Source organism: Cetorhinus maximus, chromosome 20 (genome assembly GCF_964194155.1).
Source record: "Cetorhinus maximus chromosome 20, sCetMax3.hap1.1, whole genome shotgun sequence".
Taxonomy (NCBI): domain Eukaryota; kingdom Metazoa; phylum Chordata; class Chondrichthyes; order Lamniformes; family Cetorhinidae; genus Cetorhinus; species Cetorhinus maximus.
In genome coordinates this window covers 60,144,908-60,169,844 of record NC_135898.1, presented here as the reverse complement: position 1 = coordinate 60,169,844, position 24,937 = coordinate 60,144,908, and the positions used below count along the sequence as shown (strand labels likewise).

General features: G+C 41.7%; 1 protein-coding gene across 3 annotated transcripts in view; it reads right to left on the bottom strand.

Annotated features, from left to right (window-relative positions):
- Window positions 1-6,582: 6,582 nt before the first annotated feature.
- Window positions 6,583-24,937, bottom strand: part of LOC144694420 (scavenger receptor cysteine-rich domain-containing protein DMBT1-like) — a 126,628-nt gene continuing 108,273 nt past the window's right edge. For all 3 annotated transcript variants that reach the window (XM_078564801.1, XM_078564802.1, XM_078564803.1), the window contains 5 exons: window positions 16,759-16,967; window positions 12,264-12,439; window positions 9,838-10,238; window positions 7,253-7,524; window positions 6,583-7,110 (listed from right to left, as the gene is read on the bottom strand). In XM_078564801.1, coding sequence (XP_078420927.1) covers window positions 6,974-7,110; window positions 7,253-7,524; window positions 9,838-10,238; window positions 12,264-12,439; window positions 16,759-16,967 — 1,195 coding nt within the window. In that variant the 3' untranslated portion in view covers window positions 6,583-6,973. The remainder of the gene's footprint in view (window positions 7,111-7,252; window positions 7,525-9,837; window positions 10,239-12,263; window positions 12,440-16,758; window positions 16,968-24,937) is intronic.

Genomic DNA, 24,937 nt, shown 5'->3' with positions numbered 1-24,937 from the left:
TATGCCTGAAACATTAACTCTGTTTCTCTCTCCACACACTGCCTAGCCTGCTGAGTGTTTCCAGAATTTTCTGTTCTTATTCTCGATCCTTCTACTTGTCTGCAACACTTTCTTTTTCTGAATCGTTCTGACAGGCTTTCTATCATGATTGGCTCTATTTTGCTCTGTAGGGTGTCCCAGATGAAATGTTGCTCTCCTACACTCTCAAAGTTTTGTCCTACTGGAATGGACAGCTAGGATTTAGCTCGGTCAGCTCATGAATTTCATTAAAACATCATTTTTTATGGTTACAGGAATTTGTGGAGGATTTTCAGACAGCGGTAGTTTTTAAAGAGCTGCTGTTCCCACTTGAGGTCATTTTTCCTACTGGCTGCAGGAAATCTACACGGTGAGCAGTGAGCAAGGAAACTTTTCCAAAACAGTTCTCTTTAATGAAAGCTGTTTAGATGCTCTGCCATATGATGTACAGAAAAAGAGGCAGGTCATGTGTAGTGTTAAGTAGAACCGTCTTTTTCACACAAAATGAAGCAAATATAGTGGAGGGGATTCATGCAACCAACTCTATGACTAGAATTTTACACCCCATCCCACCCCCCCCCCCCCCCATACCAGTGGGTTCTAAGGTGGGGTTGGGGGGGGGAGCATGAAATTGCATGGATGGGATTCCCTCCTCTATCCCGTCTGCCCGGACCTGGGGTCACGGTTTTATGCTGGGGTGGGCAGGGCCATGGATGGGAAGCCCATCCTTGCTCAAATTAAGGCCCTTAATGACCACTTAAGGGCCTTTTCTCGCCCAACCTCAACTTTTAGGCTGGTAAGTGGATGATAGATCAGTGGGGTAATCCTGAAATTGAACAAGGTTCGATCTTGGGCGGGAAGTGGGGCGGGGCCCCCATCAATAGCCCCCTTTTGACTGGGAGCACCCTTGCCTTAGGCCCCGGTGACCTGCAGGCTTCCTCCCCCCTCCTGACTTACCCGCAACAAGACCCTAATCACCGACCTCACTAACCCTCAGGCCATCGCTACCACCTGACCCCTGCCACTTACCTCTCCTCCGGTTCCCTGTACTTAGTTCCAGGCAGCTAGCTGCATTGCCTCATCCGGTCACTGCAGCGCTGATCCTGGAGGGAATGGAGACCGTCGGCCAATCTGATTAGCTGGCCGCTCTCCAAGGCAGGACCTCATCCTGGTGACGGGCAGAAGTCCCACCTTCTGCCAATCAATACTCGTTAGATAGTGAAATGGCATCGGGGCTGCTGGAGGCATCCCTGCCGACTCTTTGGATGGCAGGGACCGAGCCCCCACCACCCTGAAAATTCTGGCATATCGTTCATGTCTAAAGGTCATGGGAACAGATGAGGGAAATGTTTTCCAGCTTGAAGGAATGTGCAAGAGTCAATCTAACAACAGGTTTCCAACTCTGCTTAAATCAATGGACATAACATCTTGCCTCAAGGACTGTGCAGCAAACGAGATGCAGTATCAGTAAAGCACTAGAGGAAGCTCGAACATAAACTTTCAGATGATTACTGCTCCTCTACACTTACCTGTCCATATTTTCCAATTTGACCTTTGTGGTTGACTCTTAAAAATGCTTCTGAGATCATGCATAACTTTTGGAAATAAAGCTCACACATGAATTACTTTCAAGAAAAATTGTGTCTCACTAACTTGCTGGAGATTTTTGAAGAGGTAACAGAGATGATTGATAAGGGCAAGGCCGTTGATGTGGTGTATATGGACTTCCAAAAGGCATTGGATACAATGCCACACAACTCTTGTGAGGAAAGTTATAAGTCATGGAATAAAAGGGGCAGTAGCAACGTGGATACAAAATTGGCTGAGGGATAGGAAACAGAGAATAATGGTTAATGGGTATTTTTCGGGCTGGAAGAAGGTTTGTAGTGGAGTTCCCCAGGGGTCGGTATTGGGACCCTTGCTTTTCCTGATATATATAAATGATCTAGATCTTGGTGCGCAGGGGACAATTTCAAAGTTTATGGGTGGCACAAAACTTGGGAGAATTATAAACTGAGAAGCGGACAGTGTAGAACTTCAAAGGGACATTGATACATTGGTGGAGTGGGCAGATATGTGGCAGGTGAAGTTCAATGCAGAGAAGTGTGAAGTGATACACTTTGGAACAAAGTACATGGAGAGACAGTATAAAATAAAGGATACTATTCTAAAGGGTGTGCAGGAGCAGAGAGACCTGGGTGGTGGGGGCTCGGTCCCTGCCATCCAGAGAGACCTGGGTGTATATGTACATAGATCATTAAAGGTGGCAGGACAGGTAGAGAGAGCTGTTTCTAAAGCATACAGTATTCTAGGCTTCATTAATAGAGGCATAGAGTACAAGAGCACGGAGGTTATGATGAATTTATATAAGACACTGGTTAGACCTCAGTTGGAGTATTGTGTATGGCTCTGGGCACCACACTATGCACACTAAAGATGTGAACACATTGGAGAGAGTGCAGAAGAGGTTTACAAGAATGGTTCCAGGGATGAGACACTTCAGTTTTGAGGAAAGATTGGAGAAGTTGGGACTGTTTTCCTTGGAGAGGAGAAGGCTAAGAGGAGACTTGATGGAAGTTTTCAAAATCGTGAGGGGTGTGGGCAGAGTAGGTGGGGAGAAACTGTTTCCACTCATAAATGGATCGAGATCCAGAGGGCACAGTTTTAAAGTGTTTTGCTAAAAAGCAAGTGTGAGGTGAGAAATGTTTTTTTCACACAACGAGTAGTTAGGGTTTAGAATGCACTGCCTGTAAGTGTGGTGGAGACAGGTTCACCTGAGGCATTCAAGAGGGCATTGAATGACTATTTAAATAGAAACAATGTGCAGTGTTACGAGGAAAAGGCAGGAGATTAACACTAAGTTAAAATACTCATTGCAGACACAATGGGCCAAATAGCCTTCCTCTACACCGTAGCAATTCTGTGATTCTGTGATTCAGATTTTTTAAATGTACTTTTCTTACATCTGCATTTCAATAAATCTGCTGGAGCTTCAATTTATATTTTCAGAAACTTGCTTCTGTCTTATATATAAGATTTGAAAAACTGTTCCCATTGGTGGAAGGGTGGAGAACCAGAGGACATCTTTAAAGCGTTTGACAAAAGAACCAAAGGAGACATGAGGAAAAACCTTTTTACACAGTGTATGGCTATGATTTGGAATACACTGCCTGAGGATGTGGTGGAGGCAGATTCAATTGTGATTTTCAAAAAGGAATTAGATAAACACATGAAATTTGCAGGGTATAGGATGGGGAGTAGGACTAGCTAAATTGCTCTTACGGAGAGCTAATACTAAATCGATGGGACAAATGGCCTTCTTGTGCTGTAACTTTCTGCTGTGAGAATCTATGATTCTATATATTGTAAACAACAATCCATCCAAACTGGAAAATAATGGTGGCAGGTAGAAACAATCCTGGAATCACTATCTGGACGGTAAATGACTCTTCACCCAATAATTGCTTTAATTCTTTTCAATGTGATACCAGATTATATTTAAGCTTTTATATGGTTTGAACTATGGACACAGCTCCATATTATCAGTGCATTGATATTTGGCCCCTTACCCATTGATTATCTTATGTTGCATTCACAACACAGCTTACTAATATCAGCAAAATGTTCGCTAATTTGTTGCTTTGGATACACTCATCTATGATAATCGCAGCTATTTTTTTGAATGTCAGAACATACTAGGATCTATATGCTTTAACAGAGACATCTAAACCTTTATGAAATTAAATATTCAGTGAGACAACAAAATGTGGTAGGGTATTCTGCATAAGTCTACAATGTTCCTGGCTAGTGGAAATCATGATATTATTTGTGTTGTGTTAACTTTTTAGCTCTACACATGGTACTTAGATACATGGACACAAAGAGGTTAATTTTGCATTTTAGTGATTGTGTAGAGTGTGATTATTGGTTTAACCTCTTTTTAAATGCCTCTTGATTTTCATTTGAATAGAAATAAAAATTGGGAGAGGTGTTTAAATTAGTGGCTGAGTCATTAATGTGAATTTTATGCTATCGGCAAAAATTATAATTGCCACTGAGTTTCTAAGATGAGCTGGTTACTATCAGGCCTTTTGATATAATGACAGAGTAGAGGGTTAGAATGCATTTTATACCTTAGTGTGTCTAAATATTGAGCAATTTATTTTGGTCCCTAAACTGCCCTATTTGTATCCAAGAATGGGGCATTAGTAGTCAGAAAATGGAGCAGAATTTAGTCCCACTTCAGTTTACACCACATTCTGGGCCATCCAATTTTCCAGGGATGAGGGGTTTTTCTGATACATGGAGCTTCTAACTGAAACAGGTGGGAGATTCTTCTTGCATATTTAAAAAGTGCCGCGGAAGGACACAGTCTAATTTTAGGGCCCATGGAGTGGTGGACACAGAGCAAACTCATGCAAACTTGACAGGAAGCAAGTGTCTAATGGATCTTTCTCATTCTTGGGAAATAGGAGTCACTCACAAGGCCAGCTTTTATTGCCCATCCCTAGTTGTTCTTGAGAAGGTGGTGGAGAACCTTATCTTGAACTCCTGCAGTCCATATAGTGAGGCATCTCAAAATGCTACTAGGTATGATGTTCCAGGATTTGAATCCAGCAATGATGAAAGAACAACGATAAATATCCAAGTCAGGATGCCGTATGACTAGGAGGTAAATTTGCAGGCTATGGTGTTCCCGTGCACCTGCTGCCATTGTTATTCTGATGTTGGAAGTGATGAGTTTGGTCAATGTTACAGGCAGGAAGGTCTTTAAAAGGCCCACAATTTGTACAGGTGCATGTTTTAAACCTTTTAAAGAACTGAAGAAGAGTCATATTTGACTTGAAATGTTAACTCTGTTTCTCTCTCCACAGATACTGCAGACCTGCTGAGTATTTTCAGCACTTTCTGGGCTGAATTTTTCCATCAGCAAGAAGGGGGCGGGGCCTGCTCGCCGACGCGAAAATGACGCGGGATGATGTCGGGGGGAACCGCCGACATCATCCCGCCCCATTTAAATCTTCAGGAAGATGGGGGCACAGCACAATCAACTGTCCGCCGTCGACCTGTCAATGGCCAATTGAGGCCATTGACAGGATAATTAAAACAATTAAAGGATCTGCCCGTCCAACCTTAAGGTTGGTGGGCAGGCCAGGAGCCCCAGCGGGCTTCTGAAACCTCATCCACCGGCGGGATGAGGTTTCATGTCGGTTTTAAAAAAAGTTTATTCAAGTTTTTGTGCACTTTATTAACATGACATTGTCACATGAGGGGGACATGTTAATGATTTTTTTATTTTTCTATTTTTAAACTTTGAAAACATTTCAGCGATCTCCCTGAGGCAGCACTTAGCCTGAGGGAGATGTGCGCTCTTTCGTGCGCATGCGTGAAAGAGCACACTCTCGCATTTGGGGAATTCCCCCCCCCTGCCCGCACAGGAAGCGCATAGCACTTTCCGGCGGACGTCACATTGGGCAGGCCTTAATTGGCCCGCTCACTTAAAATGGCGGCGGGGCACGCTTCTCCGGCAGGGATTGGCTCCCCGCCCGCCGGAGATTGGGTCAGGCCCGCCCGCCCGACAGGCAAAAAATTCAGCCCTCTGTTTAGCCCAGATATGTCATATGGGACACCATTATAATGATGAATGCATTTCAATCAAGCAAAGCAATTTGACGCACAGTATATCCGTATTCACTGGTAAGCATACTGTCTTCTTGCAGAACCTACTCATTGCTGATCCCAGTATTGGTACATATTCTCAGGTTTTAAACTGATAATACAATTCTGGTGCAGTGACACCAGCAAAGAACATCTGAAGCTCATGTGTCCCCAGCAGTCTCTTCTACACTTGGAAGATCAAGCATGGGATTGGGTGATTGCTTTGCAGATCACTTCTGTTCAGTCTGCAAGAATGGCCCTGAGTTTTTAGTTGCCTATTATTTTAATTCTCCAGCACATTCTCACTCTGAGTTCCAGGTCATTCGTCTCCTACACTGTCCTAATGAAGCTGAATGGAAGCTTGAGGAAATGCAACTCATCTTTCAATTAGGCACTTTACAGCCTCCTAGATTCAATATTGAGTTCAACAATTTCAGATCATGACAACTATCCCATCTTATCAGACAGCATCTACTGGTAATGATTCTGTTTTTGCCATTTACATTGCCTCGAGATCCACCTTTGTTTCTTTCCTTGTCCCATTGCCATCCATTTTAGATCATCAACATTTTTGTTGTTTAATCTCTCCCACCCACCACTCTTTCATTGACCTTCCCTTTTGTTCTTTCCTTCCCTCCCCCTTTCCCTGTCTACTTGCTTAAAACCTTCTGATTTTTTTCAGTTCTGATGAACAGTCATTGACCTGAAACATTATTTTGTTTCTCTCTCCACACATGCAGCCTGCCCTGCTTAGGATTTCCAGATTTTCTGTTTTTACCACACTCTCCCTCCTGGTGAAGGGAAGCAGTAAGGCCCAATAGATCAAAACACTTATTCATGAAAGAAAGTTCCAAGGCATCTAAGTATATGGTAGTCACCTTCTTGCAAAAACTTAAAATACAACTATGCAGAAGAAAATACTTTATTGCATTACTATTAATTGTAGGTAACAAGTTTTTGCAACAGATTTAATGAAAATTGAAACAATTGAATAAATAAATTCAAGCATTGTTATATTCTAATTAGCAATTATTGTGATACAGTAGATGACTTATTCTCATTTATTGATCTCAGCAGCCAAGTTAGTAGCTTTAGATAATCTTTACATTCATTTTGATCACCCCTTGAGTTTTGTCCCTGCAGTAAGTTTCATGTGGAATGGTAAGCAGTGTTCAAGTTAATTATCTTGATTATTGGTAGATAGGATCACTTCAGAGCAGAACTCCACAAACTATTCCATTTGGTGAGAGGCTATATTTGGAAAATTGCTTCCAAGCTGCTCATAAGCACTGTCCCTTTATTTGTTGTTGTATAGTTTTAGCACCATGGCAACCAAAACTGAAACAACCACAACCAGAACCAACAAAGACAGAACAAATGGAAAACTGGATTGGATTGTTGTCTCATCAGCTTCATCCACTTCTTTATCCAGTCCTGAAAAACATTCAAAACAATTTCTTATTTCTTATATACCAGTAGCAGGAGCCACAAGGTTACAGTGTGCTATTGAAACTCAAGTTTCCAATTTAACTATGCTTTTTGGTGATGTAATCAGTAAAGAACATGATTGGCTCACCTCTACCTTCATAGTATTCTAGATCCTTTTTCAGTTCAATGGGTCCTATTTGGACATTAGTGCTTCCCGTTGAAGAACTTGTGGCCCTTTTTTGTCGAGATATGCACCCACGGTAGCAACGAGAAGAATAATCATAAGCTTTGCAGACCACAAATTTACACTGCAGGTAGACTGAAGAGTGAAGGTTGAGGAATTTAAAAGCACTGAATTTGAATCGCGCAACACCATTGGCTGGTGAAGGAAACGTAACGTATGTCCCATCTCTAACACACCTATAAAAGAATTTTTAGTATTAGTTCTGGAGCATAAAATCCTAGTCCAAACTAGAGTTTCAATGAAAATGTAAGTGCATTGCTATATTATAGCTGTTACAAATACTGGACTTTATAAGTTGGTTATGTTTTAAACTATCTCATTTAATTCAAGGTACAATGGAGTAGTTTGGAGAGGGGGATGGGACCTCTTACAGAATCTGCCTGGAGTTAAACCCATGTGACCTGCTTGTTATGAAGGTAGAAAATCAAACTGAAACTTATTCAAAACCAGGTGCAATTTTTAATATCTTGACACAAAGGAGGAGGTAGTTGGTCATGTAGCTGCCCAGGCTCAGACTCTCAGGCCTGGATTTCCACTGAGTTGGGTTGACTCAGGAGCCCTTTAAAAATGGTGGGTGGGCCCAGATTCCAGGATTTTTAACCCCATTCCCAGGCGGTGCAATTTTCAGGAGTGCCTTTAAAGGTGCGGGCTACTTCCTGTCAGAAGCCCACATCTGGCCTTCCTGACCTGGCCGGCTCCATTGCGGAGATAGGTATCTCCTACTCCTCTGCAATTTTCATGGAGCCAGGCAGGTTTTTAAAGAGTTGTGGTTCACAGCCCCTTAGAGGAGTCATGAACCCTACCATGCAAATTGTTTCCTTACACCCAAGTCTAGGTCATTAATATATATCAAGAAAAGCAGTTGTTCTAACACCAACCCCTGGGGAACCCAACGACATACTGTCCTCCAGGCTGAAAAGCAACTATTCACCAATCCTCTGTTTCCTGTCACTTAGGCAACTTCATATCTACGCTGTCACCATCCTTTTTAGTTATTCCATGGGCTTCAGCTTTGCTGACAAGCCTGTTATGTGGCACTCTATCAACACCTTTTGGAAGTCCACGTAGATCACAGCAACCTTTTCTGTTACCTCATCAAAAAACTCAATCAAATTAATTAAATATGATTTGCCCTTAACAAACCCATGCTGGATTTCCTTAATTTATCCACATTTGTCCAAAAGACTATTAATTTTGCCTTGTATTATTGTTTCTGAATGCTTTCCCAAAATGGAGGTTAAACTGAGTGGCCTGCAATTGCTGGGCTTACACTTACACCCTTTTTTGAATAAGGGTGTAACATTTCCAATTCTCCAGTCTTCTGGCATGACCCCTTCTCTAAGGAGGATTAGAAGACCATGGCCAGTGCCTCCGTTTGTTCCACTCTTACTTCCCTCAGCATCCTCGGATGTACCCCATCTGGCCCTGGTGACTTATCACCTTTCTGGCACACCAAAAGTGACATTGTGAGCATGGGAGAAGAAACCATTTGAAAGGGATGTGCAGAGACAAGTTAGAGTGGAACCACCAGAGATAGTGGTAAACCGTGAAGGATTGATGCTGGGGAAGACTGAAGTAGTCAACAGTAGTGTTGGGGAGGGACAAGGAATCATGGTTTCAGCCACACAGACTATCACCAATGACTTTAATTAGGGTGGTTTTCAGTCAGTGGATTGTTTAGAAGCCATATTGCAAGGAGTTAAAGCAACTCGGGCATCAGCCTGTGATGGGTGGGATTGAAACTTTCAAGGTCCTTGGAGGAGAAAGGCAGGTGGGATAAAATGGTAGATTTTGATAATGGGGATTTGTGGAGTATGTTAAAATAAACAATACTATTCTTTGTTGTTCAAAAAGAATGTAAACTATTGCAGAATTGGTGTTTTGTCATTTAATATTTGAGCATTGGGACTAAAGTCTAAATTTTTGAAACTATTTGTAAATGGTTCAACACAAATTTTGCTCACGATCATAAATTTCAGAAGCACTACTTAATTAGTGCAGGAAAAGACCACAATAACAATGCGTTAATATTGTCAAAAGTTCATTTGTGGAATGTGGGCATCACTGGCAATGCTGATATTTATTGTCCATCCCTAGAAACTTAATTGCTTGCTATAACACTGCAAAAGGCAGTTAAGAGCTAAACTAGGAATTATTTTATGTTTGTGCACACATTTCATGGCTTACTAAAATTCATGCGTAACACCCATTGGTCGTGACAGCAATGAAGGGAAAATAGAGCAGTGTTTTAAACTCATAATTCCAATAGCACACAAAAAAGCTTGTTCACACCTTGAGTGTTAATGCTAATGCTAGTTGAGGAAGATTCAATTTGAAACTTTTAAACCCTTTTTATGACATACTACCTCATACAGAACAGCACAGTGAATGTTGCAGTTCTGACTTAAGCTATTCTGAAGAAACTTCAACATACCTCAATCAATTAGGAATATTTCTTCTAATTTTGATGAAAGGTTAACATTTCTTACCCATTCTTTATTAGATCATAGGTCCTTGATGTCCAGTCAAAGTTGTAAGGTGACGCTGTGCAGGTATCCACAAATACTACAAGATGAGTGTCTGAACTGTGCAGGTTAGCTTGCAGGAACAGGTTCTGCCTCAGATCCACATAGTAAGGCGAAGCTAGCACTGGTCTGGTAAACGATGGCGAGTCATAGAATGTCATGCTGACATTAAACGTGCCAGATTCTGTTACGTTTTCCACTATATCACCTGTCATATTTTCATTTGTCACATACGTTATTTTAAACATTGTGTCCTGTTGCATTTCACAGCCAATATTGAACTGTAGGTTTGATTCACGAGTTATAATTGTGTCAGAAGGTGAAGATCGGATGGTATTGGAATATATGATGCTGCCATTGTTTCCCTGTAGAATGCACATTAGAATTGAAATCTTTTATGAGATGAAAATTTTGATGCACAGTAGATGGTAGTGATCACTGAACAAATTAATACTTTCAAAGTTAAAAAAATGACTAATTGTGGTTTATGATCTGAAGTAAAATTAGTCACAGGAGAAAAACCATGGGCAGAATTTTCCATGGGCTTCGGGACCCTGATGTCAGGACCAAATGTGGGTCCTGAGCATAAATTTGCTGGCAATGAATTGCAACCTGCCTGGAGGTGGCCTCTCAATCAGGCCGGCAGCTCTAGAGCTGTGGCAGCCCCAGGATATCGATGTAGGTGTTGCTGCCAAAGATTGGGGACCACGGAGGTGCCACACCAAGACTAGTTTGCACATCAATACATAAATGTTCAGGATATAGACTGGTAGGTTGTTCAAGATGAAGGGGAACCACTCCATTGGATTGTGGGGCCTTTTGATAATTCAGCCTCCTTTTACAGCATGGAGCTTCTGGCTGCCATAGGGAGGATGCCTCCATTGAGCAGGTAGCCTCACGATGTAGGAGGAGACTGGTCTTCTCACAGTTAAATGGCAGAGAGGCCATAAAATTTCACCTAATGGGGGCCATAACTTCGCAAATTGGCTACCTGCCTCTGTAATGCAGGCAGCTGACCCACTTCCCATCCTGTCTCTGGGAAAGATCCTCGATGGCAGGGATATGTCAGGGAGCCAACCTGATATGACACCCCATTATTTTCCCAGCTCCTCCTGCTTGTAAAGCCCTGCCACAGGGCCAGGAACATTAGCACTATAATTCTGCATTGACTATGTTTCATTTGAGGCTTTAGAGAGTAGGAAGATGTGCACAAAAACATAGGAGGAGCAAGGAATAAAAATAAATCAGATGAAGAGAAAAGTACATGACAGGTTGTGATTAATGAATTTTAGAGGCTAAGGATGAGGGAGAGATCGCCTCTAAGAGGATGTTTCTTCATTTATTCTCTCCAGGAGTGTGGCGGTGAGGGGGTGTGGTGTAACATGTGGGGAAGTGTTGGTGGGGGTAGAATAACCTTGCTAGATAGAGGGCAGAATTCAATTCTTGGACAAATTTTCTTATCAGAAAGTTAAAAGCTGTTAAAAATGCATGAAAGAAAAGAAAACCCTCTTCTTGGAGGTAACCTTTGGGTTAGGCAGAAATAAGTCAAGATCCTGAGGCTAGGAACATCAATATGTGAGAAGAGATTAATGGTAGAGCCATCAAAGATGAGAGGTGGGAGCTGTTGGTCAGTCTTATGAGGGACATTGGGGGGAATTTTCCAGTCCCACCCTCTGCAAGACCGGAAATTCCCGCTCAAAATCAACAGACCTCTTGATGGTCTGTCAAATTTTCCATCCCACCCACGATGATTCCCGTGGTGGGTGAGGCCAGAAAATCCCATCCATGCTTAAAATGAAGGATCGAAAGTAATAAGATTTTCATTGCATGAATACAAAAGGTGTGAAAGACATCAACATACATTGTGAGAGTGGTGAATGTTCGTGTGGCCTGAAGAAAATAGATGAATGTAGAGTGAAATCAAAAGCAAGAAGCTGGATGAGCTCATTGATATAAAAAAAGGAATAGAGTAGGAGAGGTTAGCCCACTGGGAAGATGGGGAGAATGGAAAACAAGCCAAAGAATGAGCCATCAACTGCAGAAAAATAAATTGAAAGAAGAAGTGGTGAAGAAGGGAGGTAGGAGGCCATAGTTTAGAAGGCCATAATACCAAACCATATCAGAGGTTTTGAAGACCTCAACACAATGGCTAACAATTCATTAAAGTGTCTGAGAACAGAATGGTTACGTCAAAACTAAAGGTGGTGCATAATTTGAGCACAAATTAGCATCAATAACTTTAGAAAGTATTTATGCAATGGCAATATTGTAGTATTTGAAAGGGTAAGAGAGTTCAGTTTGAACATTTCTACAACTATATCATCATGGGAAATGGAAGAATAAATTGGTTGTACTTTGTGGAACCAACTCTCCCACTACTGTTTCCTTACCTGCGATTCTGTACCACATCTATTGAGTGGTATTTTGAACACCACGTCATTAGCTGTTATTGTTGGCCTGCAGTTTCGATCATTCAGATAAAGACTGTGTATATTAAAACCCAGAAGTTGGAGATAGGACCTACTAAGTTTTGCTTCCATATAATCTGTTGAACAGGTTAAAAAATCTGGAAAAAAAATCAATGCCTGATGAATCCTAAGCATCAAAATGAAACTGTTTCAGAGAATGATAATCTGTACTGACACCAGCATTAAAATTTATCATTTTGCTGCATTTCACTTGTTATGATTTTAAGATTTTACAAGATGACTGTTTTAAACTGCCACTTCAATTCAAGGTAAAATAGAGTAATGAAAAAGCACATGTGACTTGCTATTAGTTCTACCTGATGATAAGTCTATGTGACCTGATTGCCATGGGGATGGGGGCCCAGGTCAATTCCTATTGATACCCAAGTGCCAGATTTAACCGCTGAACACAAAAGACGGGAGCAGCTGGCTTTGCAACGGGCAAACTTACAGACTTTCAGGATTACTGACTCAGAAATCCTGAACACAGAGAGAGAGAGAGAGAGAATCCAAGAGAGGGAGACATGGAAACAGCAGCTGCTACGAAAAGCAGAGAAAAAGGCTGTTGCCTGTTAGCTACCGGGCAGGATGCGGGTGGGGATACATTCACTGGTTGAAGAGACATGACCTATGAAGAGCTAAGGACAATGGACGATTTGTCTTGGCATGGCCAGGGGAAGAAGCCAGTAGAGTGGGTCTTGCTGCTAGAAGTCAGTTCAGAGATTCTCAGAAGACCGAAGAAAACAATTTTCGACTGACACTGGATGTAACGACTCAGCAAGCCTCTTGGAAGCTGGGAGTAACTTTGGACTGACTCCTGCAGAAGACTACAATTTTGTGGAGAGTGCAGTGTAAGGGATAAAGGGAGTGTGGTGTTTTCAGCGGTGTTAGGAAGCAAACGGGAGATATATTTTCTGTAGTTTGATGTATTACTTGCCATCTAAGTAACTTTTAGTCAGAGTTGATTTTAGTTAGTCTGTTTCAGTAAAAGTCTTAGAATGTAAATACTTGTATGATCCTTTGAATCAGTCACTGGGAATTCAGATCCCTCTTTAAAAGTTATGGGTCTCTGCGGGGACCGTAACATTCTCGATCAATCAGCAGTACAGTTTATCAGTACATGATTGGACCTCAAGTTATTTGAGACCTGTGTTCATCCATTGTTTCCAGCTCTAAGATAGTTTTCTTTGGAATGAAACTACATGAAGGAAGATTTTTTCTTTCTTTCAAAAAAATTTACTGCTGGAAGGATGATATATCATTTCAAAACTCTATCAAGGCTTAGTATTGCCCAGCTCAAGTGCCTCTCAGTGCCATTAAACACAGGGGAGGCAGCATTGATAAAGTTCTTATTATCAATAATATAACTTAACTTCTAAGATTCAGAATATGCAGAATAAAAGCAACATATCTATTCGTGTTAAATTTTGAACAGCGTTTGTATTAGAAAATACTGAAACATATGAGCCGAAATTCCTTTAATTGTGAATTTTAGCAAAAAGTCGATTTTAGTGAAAAGTGTTAATTTTTCACTAAAGTTACCGAAGTTCAGAATTTCAGTCCCTCTCACAGCAAGAGGAGTGTAGGTTGAGTTAACTGTGACATTGATATGATTAAAAAATAATGTAGGTATTAAATATGTAAATATATTTCAAGTAAAACCAAAAACTTTCACATGATCGCATCATATAAATATTGTTGTTGCACTTTTAATGTGCATGAAGAAACCTCAGAAATTTATGGTCGAGGACTTGTATTCTTTTTTGTGGTGGAGGTTAGGTGTTTTTGAGGCAGAGAGACTGGAAATTAGGGTAGAACCCACCTCCCCCAGGTTTCTGCTCATTCTTATGCCAACAGAATAATTAAGGGGATTCACATAGCTGTGAGGAGGTCTTATGGCTCAGTGGTAGTGTCACTACCACTAGGCTAGAAACTTCGGGTTTAAATCCCACTTCAGGATTTGATGACCATAGAAGGTGCGTTCATAATGTGGCCGAACAGGTTGATTATCAGTCTGTAAATCCTACCAACACACCTGATGGCAGGGGTGGTAGAGAATGGGAGAGTTTCCTGGTCAGCCATTCTGCAGAAGTTAAAGGAAAACCACTGCAGTACTTTGTCAAGCATAATTATAGACCAATCCAATGATAGTCCATGATTGCCAATGCCCTCCTAAGGCAAGATTGGGAAAATCAAATTGGCAGAGGTTGACACGAGCAAGAATTCATAGAGTGTATTTGGGACAGTTTCTTAGAACAATATGTTGTGAATTCAACTAGGGATCAGGCTATTTTGGATCCGGTAATGTATAATGAGGCAAGGGGGGATGGGGGGGAGAGGAAATAAATACAATAACTATCACTAGAGAAAATGTACTAGGGAAAATAATGGGGCTAAAGGCCGATAAGTCCCCTGGGGTTGCATGCTAGGATATTAAAGGAAGTAGCTTCAGAGATAGTGGATGCACTAGTAGTAATCATCCAAGAATCCTTATATTCCGGAAAAGTCCCAGAGGATTGGAGAACGGCCAATATTCAAAAAGGGAGGGAGACAAAAGACAGGTAACTATAGGCCAGTTAGCTTAACATCTGTCATTGGGAAAATGTTGGAGTCTATTTTAAAGTATGTAATAGCAAAGCATTTAGAAATACATAATCTAATCAAGCAGATTCAGCATGGCTTCATGAAGGGGAAATCATGCCTAACAAATTTATTAGAATTCTTTGAGGGGGTAACAAGCAGGATAGATAAAGGGGAGCCAGTAGATGTAATATATTTGGATTTCCAAAAGGCATTCGATAAGGTACCGCACATAAGGCTACTTAATTAGATAAGAGTCCATGGTGTTGGGGGTAATATATTAGCATGGATAGAGGATTGGCTAACTAATAGAAGACAGAGAGTTTGGATAAGGGGGGCATTTTCAGGATGGCAACCTGTAACTAGTGGAGTGCCATAGGGATCAGTGCTGGTGTCTCACTTATTTACAATATATATTATGACTTAAATGAGGGAAGTGAATGTACCATCGCCAAGTTTGCGGATGACACAAAAATAGGTGGGAAGTCAAGTGGTGAGGATGACGCAAAGAGTCAACAGAGGGACATAGACAAGTTAAGTTGTTTCCCCTTGTGTGAGAGTCTAGGACCAGAGGGCATAATCTCAGAGTAAGGGGACGCCCGTTTGAAATAGAGATGAGGAGGAATTTCTTCTCTCAGAGGGTAGTCAATCTTCTTTACCACAAAGGGCTGTAGAGGCTGGGTCATTAAGTATATTCAAGGCTGAGACAGGCAGATTTTTAATCAGTAAGGGAATCAAGGGTTATGGGGAAAAGGCAGGAAAGTGAGGTTGAGTGTTATCAGATCAACCATGATCTCATTGAATGGCGGAGCAGACTCGATGGGCCAAATGGCCTACTTCTGCTCCTACGTCTTATGGTCTTATGGTCTAAGGTACCTGGTGGAAGAGCATAGATGTGTTTAAGGGGAAGCTAGATGAGTACATAAGGGAGAAAGGTGTAGAAGGAAAGTTGATGAGTTTAGATGAAAAAGAGTGGGAAGAGGTTTGTGTGGAGCATAAACATTGGCATGGACTGGTTGGCTGTTTCTGAGTTGTAAGTAATTTGTCAAATAAATTGATACAAATGGAGATAATTTGCTGTCTGGTCATTTTCTCTCCATTTTTTGCTTTTAGTCTAGGTGAACCCAGAGTGAAATTTTGCACAGTGGAGGTGGAAACGTATTTTGCACAGAGCAGTGTTTTGGCCAAACAGACCCAGACCATTGGCTTTTTATTGTCTCAGCTAACTACCATTTTGTAAGCTCCCAACACCATAGCAGCCAAAATCTGTATAAACTAATTCTGTGATTTTCTTTGCGAAGTGGTGGAATCAATAAGGTGCTGGATGTGAAGATCAGAGGTGGAACAGATTGGGACATTCAAAATCAGCTTTTTCAGTTTACTTAAGGCACCTTTACTATGTCATTACACTGACTATGACTGTTAACTACATCTCCAAATAGAATGAAATATAAAAATGCATATTCAGCCTTCAACCTTTTCTAGTAGTATATACTTTTTAACATTAGCTTTCTGAGTAAATCATAAGAAAGCCAGAAAGAGTGTTCACATGAGAAGACAAAACGTGGGGTACAGTTTCAACTTGTTGCTATTGAAATGGAAATGCGTATCAGGCAGATTCTATAATGGTTGTCCAACTGCTAGACCAGTGTTATACCTGGGTGGTAAGTTGAAAACCTTTGTATTTGAACATTTTGGCTTATTTCTAGTTAAATGTAGTGCTAAGGAATTTTTACTTGAAATTTAAATGGGTTGAGATGCATCAAGTCCTAATTTCTCTACATTTCTTCTAGTTTAAAGTACATTGCAATTTTAAGACAATTGTAACAAATCTCACCATCATTGTTTGGCAGAGCGTAGAAGCTTGCTGTAAACCCACGTCTAGTAACACTGGAATCAGATCTAAAATATACTGTCATACTGTTCGATGATGATATAAATTTCTGATTTGATCCATGACAGAATTTCGAAAGCAAAACAGAATTTGTTGAGGGCCCATCGTATATTGCAATATAATCATATGAGCACGCTGATGTATATTCCAGCCTGTTGAGAGAATGATCATAGTTTGAGATTGAGTTTTGCAGTAAGCCATTGTTTTTTATAATCAATTTACTTAATAAAGCAGATGATATTTCTGCATGGTTGATTCACCGGTTTGAGGTCGCTCCTGGCAACATCTTAACTGCCGACAATCAAACTCTTTTGAGTTATCAACAGTCACAGATTGCAACTCTTTCGAGTACAATCACAGTTCTTGGTTTTCCGGGAGTGGGACATGAACCCACAACCCTCTGATTCAAAGGCGAGGGTGCTATGAACTGAGCCACAGCTATTTCTGCATGGTTGAACACCATTAGAAGATATTCCTAATTTACCTTGAACTGAGCGACTTGAGCTATTTCAGGGGCAGTTAAAAGCCAACCACATTTGTGTGTGTCTGAATGTCACATGTAGGCTAGACCAGGTAAGGATGGCAGATTTCCTTTTCTAAGGACATTAGTGAACTACATGGGTGTGTTTTTTTTCAAATAACAAGCAGAGATTGTTCACATTCATCATTACAGCAATTCCAGATTTATGGATTTAATTTAAATACCACTCGCTGACATGGTGGGATTTGAACCAATGACACCAGAGAATTACCCTAGGCCTCTGTATTGCTAGTCTAGTGACATTACCACTACCCCACCATCTCCTCATTAGAAAATGCAGAAAAAATTGAATTTATATAGCACCTTTCACAACCACCAGGTGTCCTAATTTTTTTTTCATTCGTTTACGGGATGTGGGCACTGCTGGCTAGGCCAGCATTTATTGCCCATTCCTAGTTGCCTTTGAGATGGTGGTGGTGAGCTGCCTTTTTGAACCACTGCAGTCCATGTGGTGTAGGTACACCCACAGTGCTGTTAGGAAAGGAATTCCAGGATTTTGACCCAGCGACAGTAAAGGAACAGCGATATATTTCCAAGTCAGGATGGTGAGTGACTTGGAGGGGAACTTCCGGGTGGTGGTATTCCCATCTATCTGATGCCCTTGACCTTCTAGATGGTAGTGATCTTGGGTTTGGAAGGTGCTGTCAAAGGAGCCTTGGTGATTTCCTGCAGTGCATCTTGTAGATGGTACACATTGCTGCTTCTGTGCGTCGTTGGTGGAAAGAGTGAATGTTTGTGGATGTGGTGTCAATCAAGTGGGCTGCTTTGTCCTGGATGGTGTTGAGCTTCTTGAGTGTTGCTGGAGCTGCACTCATCCAGGAAAGTGGGGAGTATTCCATCACACTCCTGGCTTGTGACTTGTGGATGGTGGACAGGTTTTGGGGAGTCAGGAGGTAAGTTACTTGTCGCAGGATTCATAGCCTTTGACCTGCTGTTGTAGCCACATATGTAGTCCAGTTCAATTTCTGGTCAATGGTAACCCCCAGGATGTTGATAGTGGGGGATTCAGTGATGGTAATGCCATTGAACATCAAGGGGCGATGGTTGGATTCTCTCTTGCTGGGGATGGTCATTACCTGACATTTGTGTGGCGTGAATGTTACTTGCCACTAGCCAGCCCAAGTCTGGATATTGTCCAGGTCTTGCTGCCTTTGGACATGGACTGCTTCAGTATTTGAGGAGTCGCGAATGGTGCTGAACATTGTGCAATCATCAGCAAACATTCCCACTTCTGACCTTATGATGGAAGGAAGGCCATCGATGAAGCAGCTGAAGATGGTTGGGCCGAGGACACTATCCTGAGGAACTCCTGCAGTGATGTCCTAGAGCTGAGATGACTGACCTCCAACAACCACAACCATCTTCCTTTGTGCTAGGTATGACTCCAACCAGCAGAGAGTTTTCCCCCTGAATCCCATTGACTCCAGTTTTGCTGAGGGGTCTTATGGTGCAGTGGTAACATCCCTATCTTTGAGCCTAGAAGCTCTGGCTTGAAGTCCCAGGACTTGTTGGTCACGAAAGGTGAGTGCATAATGTGGCCAAACAGGTGAATTTCAGCCTGTAAATGTTTCCAATATGCCTCATGGTAAGAACGGGAGAGTTTCCTGGCTAGCTATATAGCCAAAAGCAATGGCAATCCACAGCAATACTTTGCCAACCATAAACATGAACCATTCCAATGGGAGTTCATGGTTGCCAGTGCCCTGTTGCTCTGTTATGGCATGGTACCTGGAGGACAAGGCGGATATCTAGCTACATTCATCTAAGTAAAATTTGTCTACCAATCCCCTGCTCTCTTTTTATTTCATGAACTTGCAGTTATCTCAATAAGATTTGCTCATCTTCTCTCTGAGTAATTGGTCGATATCACTTTGAATAGCGGCCGGTTATCTCAATGGCTAGATGGCTAGCGCGTGGCTCAAGAATAATGCCAAGAGGGTGTGTTCATTTCCTGTTGTGGCTGAGGTAGACTTAGAACCTGCCTCTTGGCCTGCCCATGAACGTGGAAGGCAATGGCAAACCACCACTGACAAAAACAGGCAAGAAAACAAGCTCAGGATGAAGCATCAGCAGACAATCACAGAATCACAGAATCACAGAATTGTTACGGCACAAAAGGAGGCCATTTGGCCCATCATGTCTGCACTGGCTCTCCAAATGAACATTATGACTTAATGCCATTCTCCTGCCTTCTCCCCATAACCTTGCACATTGTTTCTATTCAAACAATCATCTAATGCCCTCTTGAATGCCTTGACTGAAACTGCCTCCACCACACTTCCAGGTAGCACATTCCAGTCGAACCACTTGCTGTGTGAAAAAGCTTTTTCTCACTTGGTATTTGCTTCTTTTTCAAATCATTTTAAATCTGCGCCCTCTCGTTCTCGATCCTTTTACAAGCGGGAACAGCTCCTCCCTATCTACTCTATCCAGCCCCCTTATGATTTTGAACACCTCTACCAAATCTTCTCTTAGCCTTCTCCTCTCCAAAGAGAACAGTTCCAAACTCTCCAATCTATCTTCATTGCTGAAGTTTCTCATCCCTGGAACCATTCTTGTAAACCTCTTCTGCACTCTCACCGATGCGATCAAATCCTTCCTATACTGTGGTGCCCAGAGCTGTACACAATACTCCAGCTGAGGTCTAACGAGTGTCTTATATAAATTCAGCATAACCTCCCTGCTCTTGTACTCTGTGCCCCTATTAATAAAGTTCAGGATACTGTATGCTTTATTAACTGCTCTCTCCACCTGTCCTGCCACCTTCAATGATCTATGCACATGTACATCCAGGTCCCTCTGCTCCTGCACCCCCTTAAGTATTGTACCCCTTATTTTATATTGTTTCACCATGTTCTTCCTACCAAAATGAATCACCTCACACTTCTCTGCATTGAACTTCATCTGCCACCTATCTGTCCACTCCACCAACTTGTCCTTTTGAAGTTCTATACTGTCCTCCTCACAGTTTACAATGCTTCCAGTCATCCGCAAACTTTGAAATTATCCCCTGCAGACCAAGATCTAGAATATTAATATATATCAGGAGGAACAAGGGTCCCAATACCAACCCCTGGGGAACTCTGCTGCAAACCTTCCTCCAGCCTGAAAAATATCCACTGACCATTACCCTTTGTTTCTTATTACTCAGCCAATTTTGTATCCACGTTGCTACTGTCCCTTTTATTCCATGAGCTATAGCTTTTCTCACGTGTCTGTTGTGTGGCACTGCATCAAATGCCTTTTGAAAGTCCAAGGACCTGCCTTCAGGCAAAGCACACAAGAGTGAATTAATCGTACTGTCTTACACTGGTTACCTAATCATATCAGTAAATGTTTTAACAGTGGAATGTTGATTTCTATTCAACTGAGCATCAGCCAGACAGGGAAAGATCTCAGATCAGATGTTTCAGTTAGTCATTTGAGTTTTATTTTACTATGAAACCTTGCAGCTTTCTATAATATTGTTTCTTGTCAACAAAATGGAGAATACCTTCTTGCTGTTTCCCTGAAGGGTATACTTCAGTTTAAAGTATCACCTTGGGGCCCAAAATTCCTGAAACTCAATTTAAAATTACTGGTCTCCCTAGAGTATTCATTTGAGTTAAGTGAATCCATTAGCAATGGTTAATTGGCAGCAAATACTTCTGTCATTCTTTAAATTAAAATATGAAAGTGGGAAGATTTTTACTTACTCGATGTACGTGAATTCCAGCTTTATGATTTGGTTTTTGTTTCCTCTTATATACCAAGTGCATCGTGCATTATTTGGATAGGAGTGTGGATAATTGGGGCTGACAATAGACCCATAGGCAGCATCAAGATAACCTCCACAAGATCCAGCTATCAACAGTAAGGAGATGGATAAGTTCACCTGTGTAATACATGGTTACCCAACAATCTATTTCTTTTTTTAATTCCCTACCAAAATTATTTGCCAATTTTCCTGAACATAAGAAATTTAAGCAGGAATAGGACATACAGACCCTCGAGCCTGCTTCACCATTAATTATAATCATGGATAGTCTTCCTTTTCTCATGATCTTTCTTAAACCCATTCATTCCTTGTTGTTATAAGGTTCCACAACTACCGGTCATCAGTCACCAAGGGCAGAATTTCACCCATGTTGGGTGGGCTCAGCGGGGGCAGTCGGGAAGCCAACTGCCGCCCGCGATCGGGGCCAGAGGACGATTTCACACTGACAGCACTGCCTGTGCCGGCAGCTGGGGGAGGAGTGCAAGCGGCAGCACTGCCTGTGCCGGCAGGGGGGGGGAGTGCAAGCGGGGCAAGCGTGAACTTCGCACATGCGCACGAGTGCCATTTGCAAATCTCCCTGAGGCACAGAGCTGCCAGGGGGAGATGAACAGATTTCAAAAAAATGTTAAAGATTTTATAAATATTATAAAACATGTCCCCTCATGTGACTCTGCATTGGGCAGGGACATGTTATTAATGAAAAAAATAAAGCTTTTATTTTGTTTTTACTTGCTTTTGGAAATCTCATTCTGCCATGGATGAGGCCTTCTCGCCTGCCCACCAACTGTAAGGTTTGACAGGCATCAAAAAATTCCCTCTAATTAGCTTTTTAATGGCCTTAATAGGCCTTTTAATTGTCGGTGGGTGTGCTGTCGACTCTGGCGCGCACTTTCCAATCAAAATATCGCGTGAGTGTGCGACTATGTTGGGACGCTTGCCCAACGTCATCGTGCGTCATTTTACACTCGGTCTGGTTGGGCGCGCGCCCGTCTGCCGAGCTAAAAATTTTACCCCACGTTTATGTCACTGTTGATCATCTTGACAGTGAATGTTCACAGGTTAATTATCGGGCCATCTCAACTGAGCCTGATTGTGCTTTCACCAGATGTCCATATACACGGTGTTGGAAGGGTGGCCGAGTTGCTACTATTGTTGATAGAGTTGATCTGCAGACACTTCTCGGGTGGAAACGTTGGGCAAAAATTTTACCTTGGCAGGCGGGCACGTGCCCGACCCGCTCAAGTATGAAATGATGCGCACTGATGACAGACGAGCGTCCCGACGTCAATGCGCAGTCACACAATAGTTTGGTTGGTGGGCACATGCCGGAGCTGACAGCGCACCCGCCGACAGTTAGAAGGCTTAGTAAGGCCATTAAGGAATCAGTTAAGTTAAATTTTTTGCTGCTGTCCAACCTTACGGTTGGTGGGCAGGCGAAAAGGCCAAGTGGCCTTTGCATTTTTTTGGAAGCTTCATCCATGGGCAGGATGAGGTTTCCAAAAGCAAATAAAAATAAAATACAAGTTTTAAAATTTAATTAATAAAATGTCCCTGCTCATGTGACAGAGTCACATGAGGACATGTTATGATACATTTTTCTTGTCTTTATTAATTTTTTTTAACACTCTTTATCTCCCTGAGGCACGGGGCTGACTCAGCGAGATTCTGAAGCTGGCACTCACGCGCATGCGCAAAGCCTGCGCTCGCCCCACTTGCACCACCCCCCACCACCACACCACCCCCCCACCCCAACCGTCCCACTGGCCTGCATAGGCAGCTCTGAGCGCTGCCACTCACATTTCATGCTGGGCAGGCATGAATTGGCCCGCCAGCGTGAAATCGCCTTCCTGCCTCGATCACGGGTGGCGGTCGGCTTCCTGACCGCCCCCGCTTGCCCCCGCTGAGCCCATCCGACATGGGCTAATTCTGCACATTAAGTTTATTTACAATAGACTCAGCAACTAAGGTGAGCTTGCAACTCCAACTGTATCTCTACGCTGACGCTGAGGTAACCCGCGCTACTATCCTAATGGTTACTACAGACCATGTGATCTTCTGTAACAAGTATTATTCTTAAAGGTACATTACACACTAAATAAAACCATAACTACGACACATGGACTACCAATGACAGCTAATGGGAAGCCTGATTGACCCTCATTATTAACTTCACTAGCCTATCTGGGCACTGAGGCTAATAGCAATGCTAGCTTTGCCTTGGCTGCAAAAAGGTAAGACAATTGGCAATCAAATCTGGAAATTTCCTGTTTGTATGATTCAGCTATTCATTGAATAAATTTGCAGTGTTTGGTGGAACCAGAGATACAGAAATTAACAAAAGAATTTACATAAGAATTTGATTCTGAGCAGCTGGTTACAGACAGTATTCCACATATCAACATGTGGATTTTTTAATGCCCTCATTCATAAAAAGGTGAGCTTTGTGATTTTTAGATGTAAATGTTCATATTGGATAGCTGATGAACTGACATTCTGCAGCAATGTGACATTTCTAATCAAATCTACTGTGCCCATTCTTTAATGACGTGTATCCTTTTGTTCCTTTACTGAGGACCATTAGATTTCTGTATTTTAAGGACATTTCTCCGACTAACATTTGCAATATTACTAGCATTTCAACCATTGATATTTAATCTTTCCCCATTATTGTCAAATTTCATTGCTCAGTTGAGTCAAATTTTTAGCAATATTGGCTCCATTGTTGAGCTCACCAGCACTTCAGGCTCAGACATGAAGAGCGGCAACATGGTGAAGTAGCAGATGGTTGCTCCTGTGTACATAACTGTACCCAAGCACAATCACAGTGTTCATGAAATGGGAGGTCATGTCAACTCAGCCCTGATATATCTATGTTTGGAAACTCCTCCGTCTGAAGTTTATGTTTAAAGAAGAAGATGAGGAACATTTAAAAATAGTTACCTGATGTTCGTGCTGAAAAGATTTGTAAAAAATTACAGATTAAAATTAGGAAAATGATTTAGTTAACCATAAAGAAATAATGATAAAATATTTTGACAGTTATAAGATAACAGATGCAATACGTAGAAATTAGAACAAGAAAACAGGCTATCCGTCACAACCAACCCTTGACAATATTCACCCCCCCACATGTAGATAAATAATTATATTCATATTTATAATTTGTTGTCATTTCCCTTCATCTCCTTTTCTACATGTTCAAACTAAAGTTGAATTTTGACATGGCTTCAACCTCAAGCACAGACTCTAGAAGTGAACTGAGCCCATCAGGGTTGTGCCTCCCAAAGATGATGCAAGTGGAGGCAGTGGATTAGCACTTGAGGTAAGTGCCAATTTCCCTTTAACCTTAGACATGGTACAGAGAGTATTCCCACTGGATCCTCATGTCCCATGGCCAATTGTAACTCTCAAATGGTGAGTGGGCAGCAGAGTTTTAGTTTACCTCAAGTCTATGAAGATAATATGCAGACTTTAGACAGAAGTTCACAAAGACTTTACCAAATCAATGATGTGATTCTCTGAGTACAGACATTAAGATTAATTGTTCTGACTGATACAGGGTCAGCAAATATACAAACTGATAATGTAACAGAAAATGAACTTAAATATTACTGACCTGTTGTTGAATAAACACTGCAGTATCCTATAGAGGAAGACATACAGCTTATTTGCTTTGGTAAGTGATTTTGAAGAACATTCATACTCAGAAATATTAACAAAACACTTGACAAAAATAAATTATTAACATCAGGTATTATTGGCATTGACAAACAAGTGGACAGGTAAAGTCGCACTGGTACAATGAGCCTGTCACACAAAATATA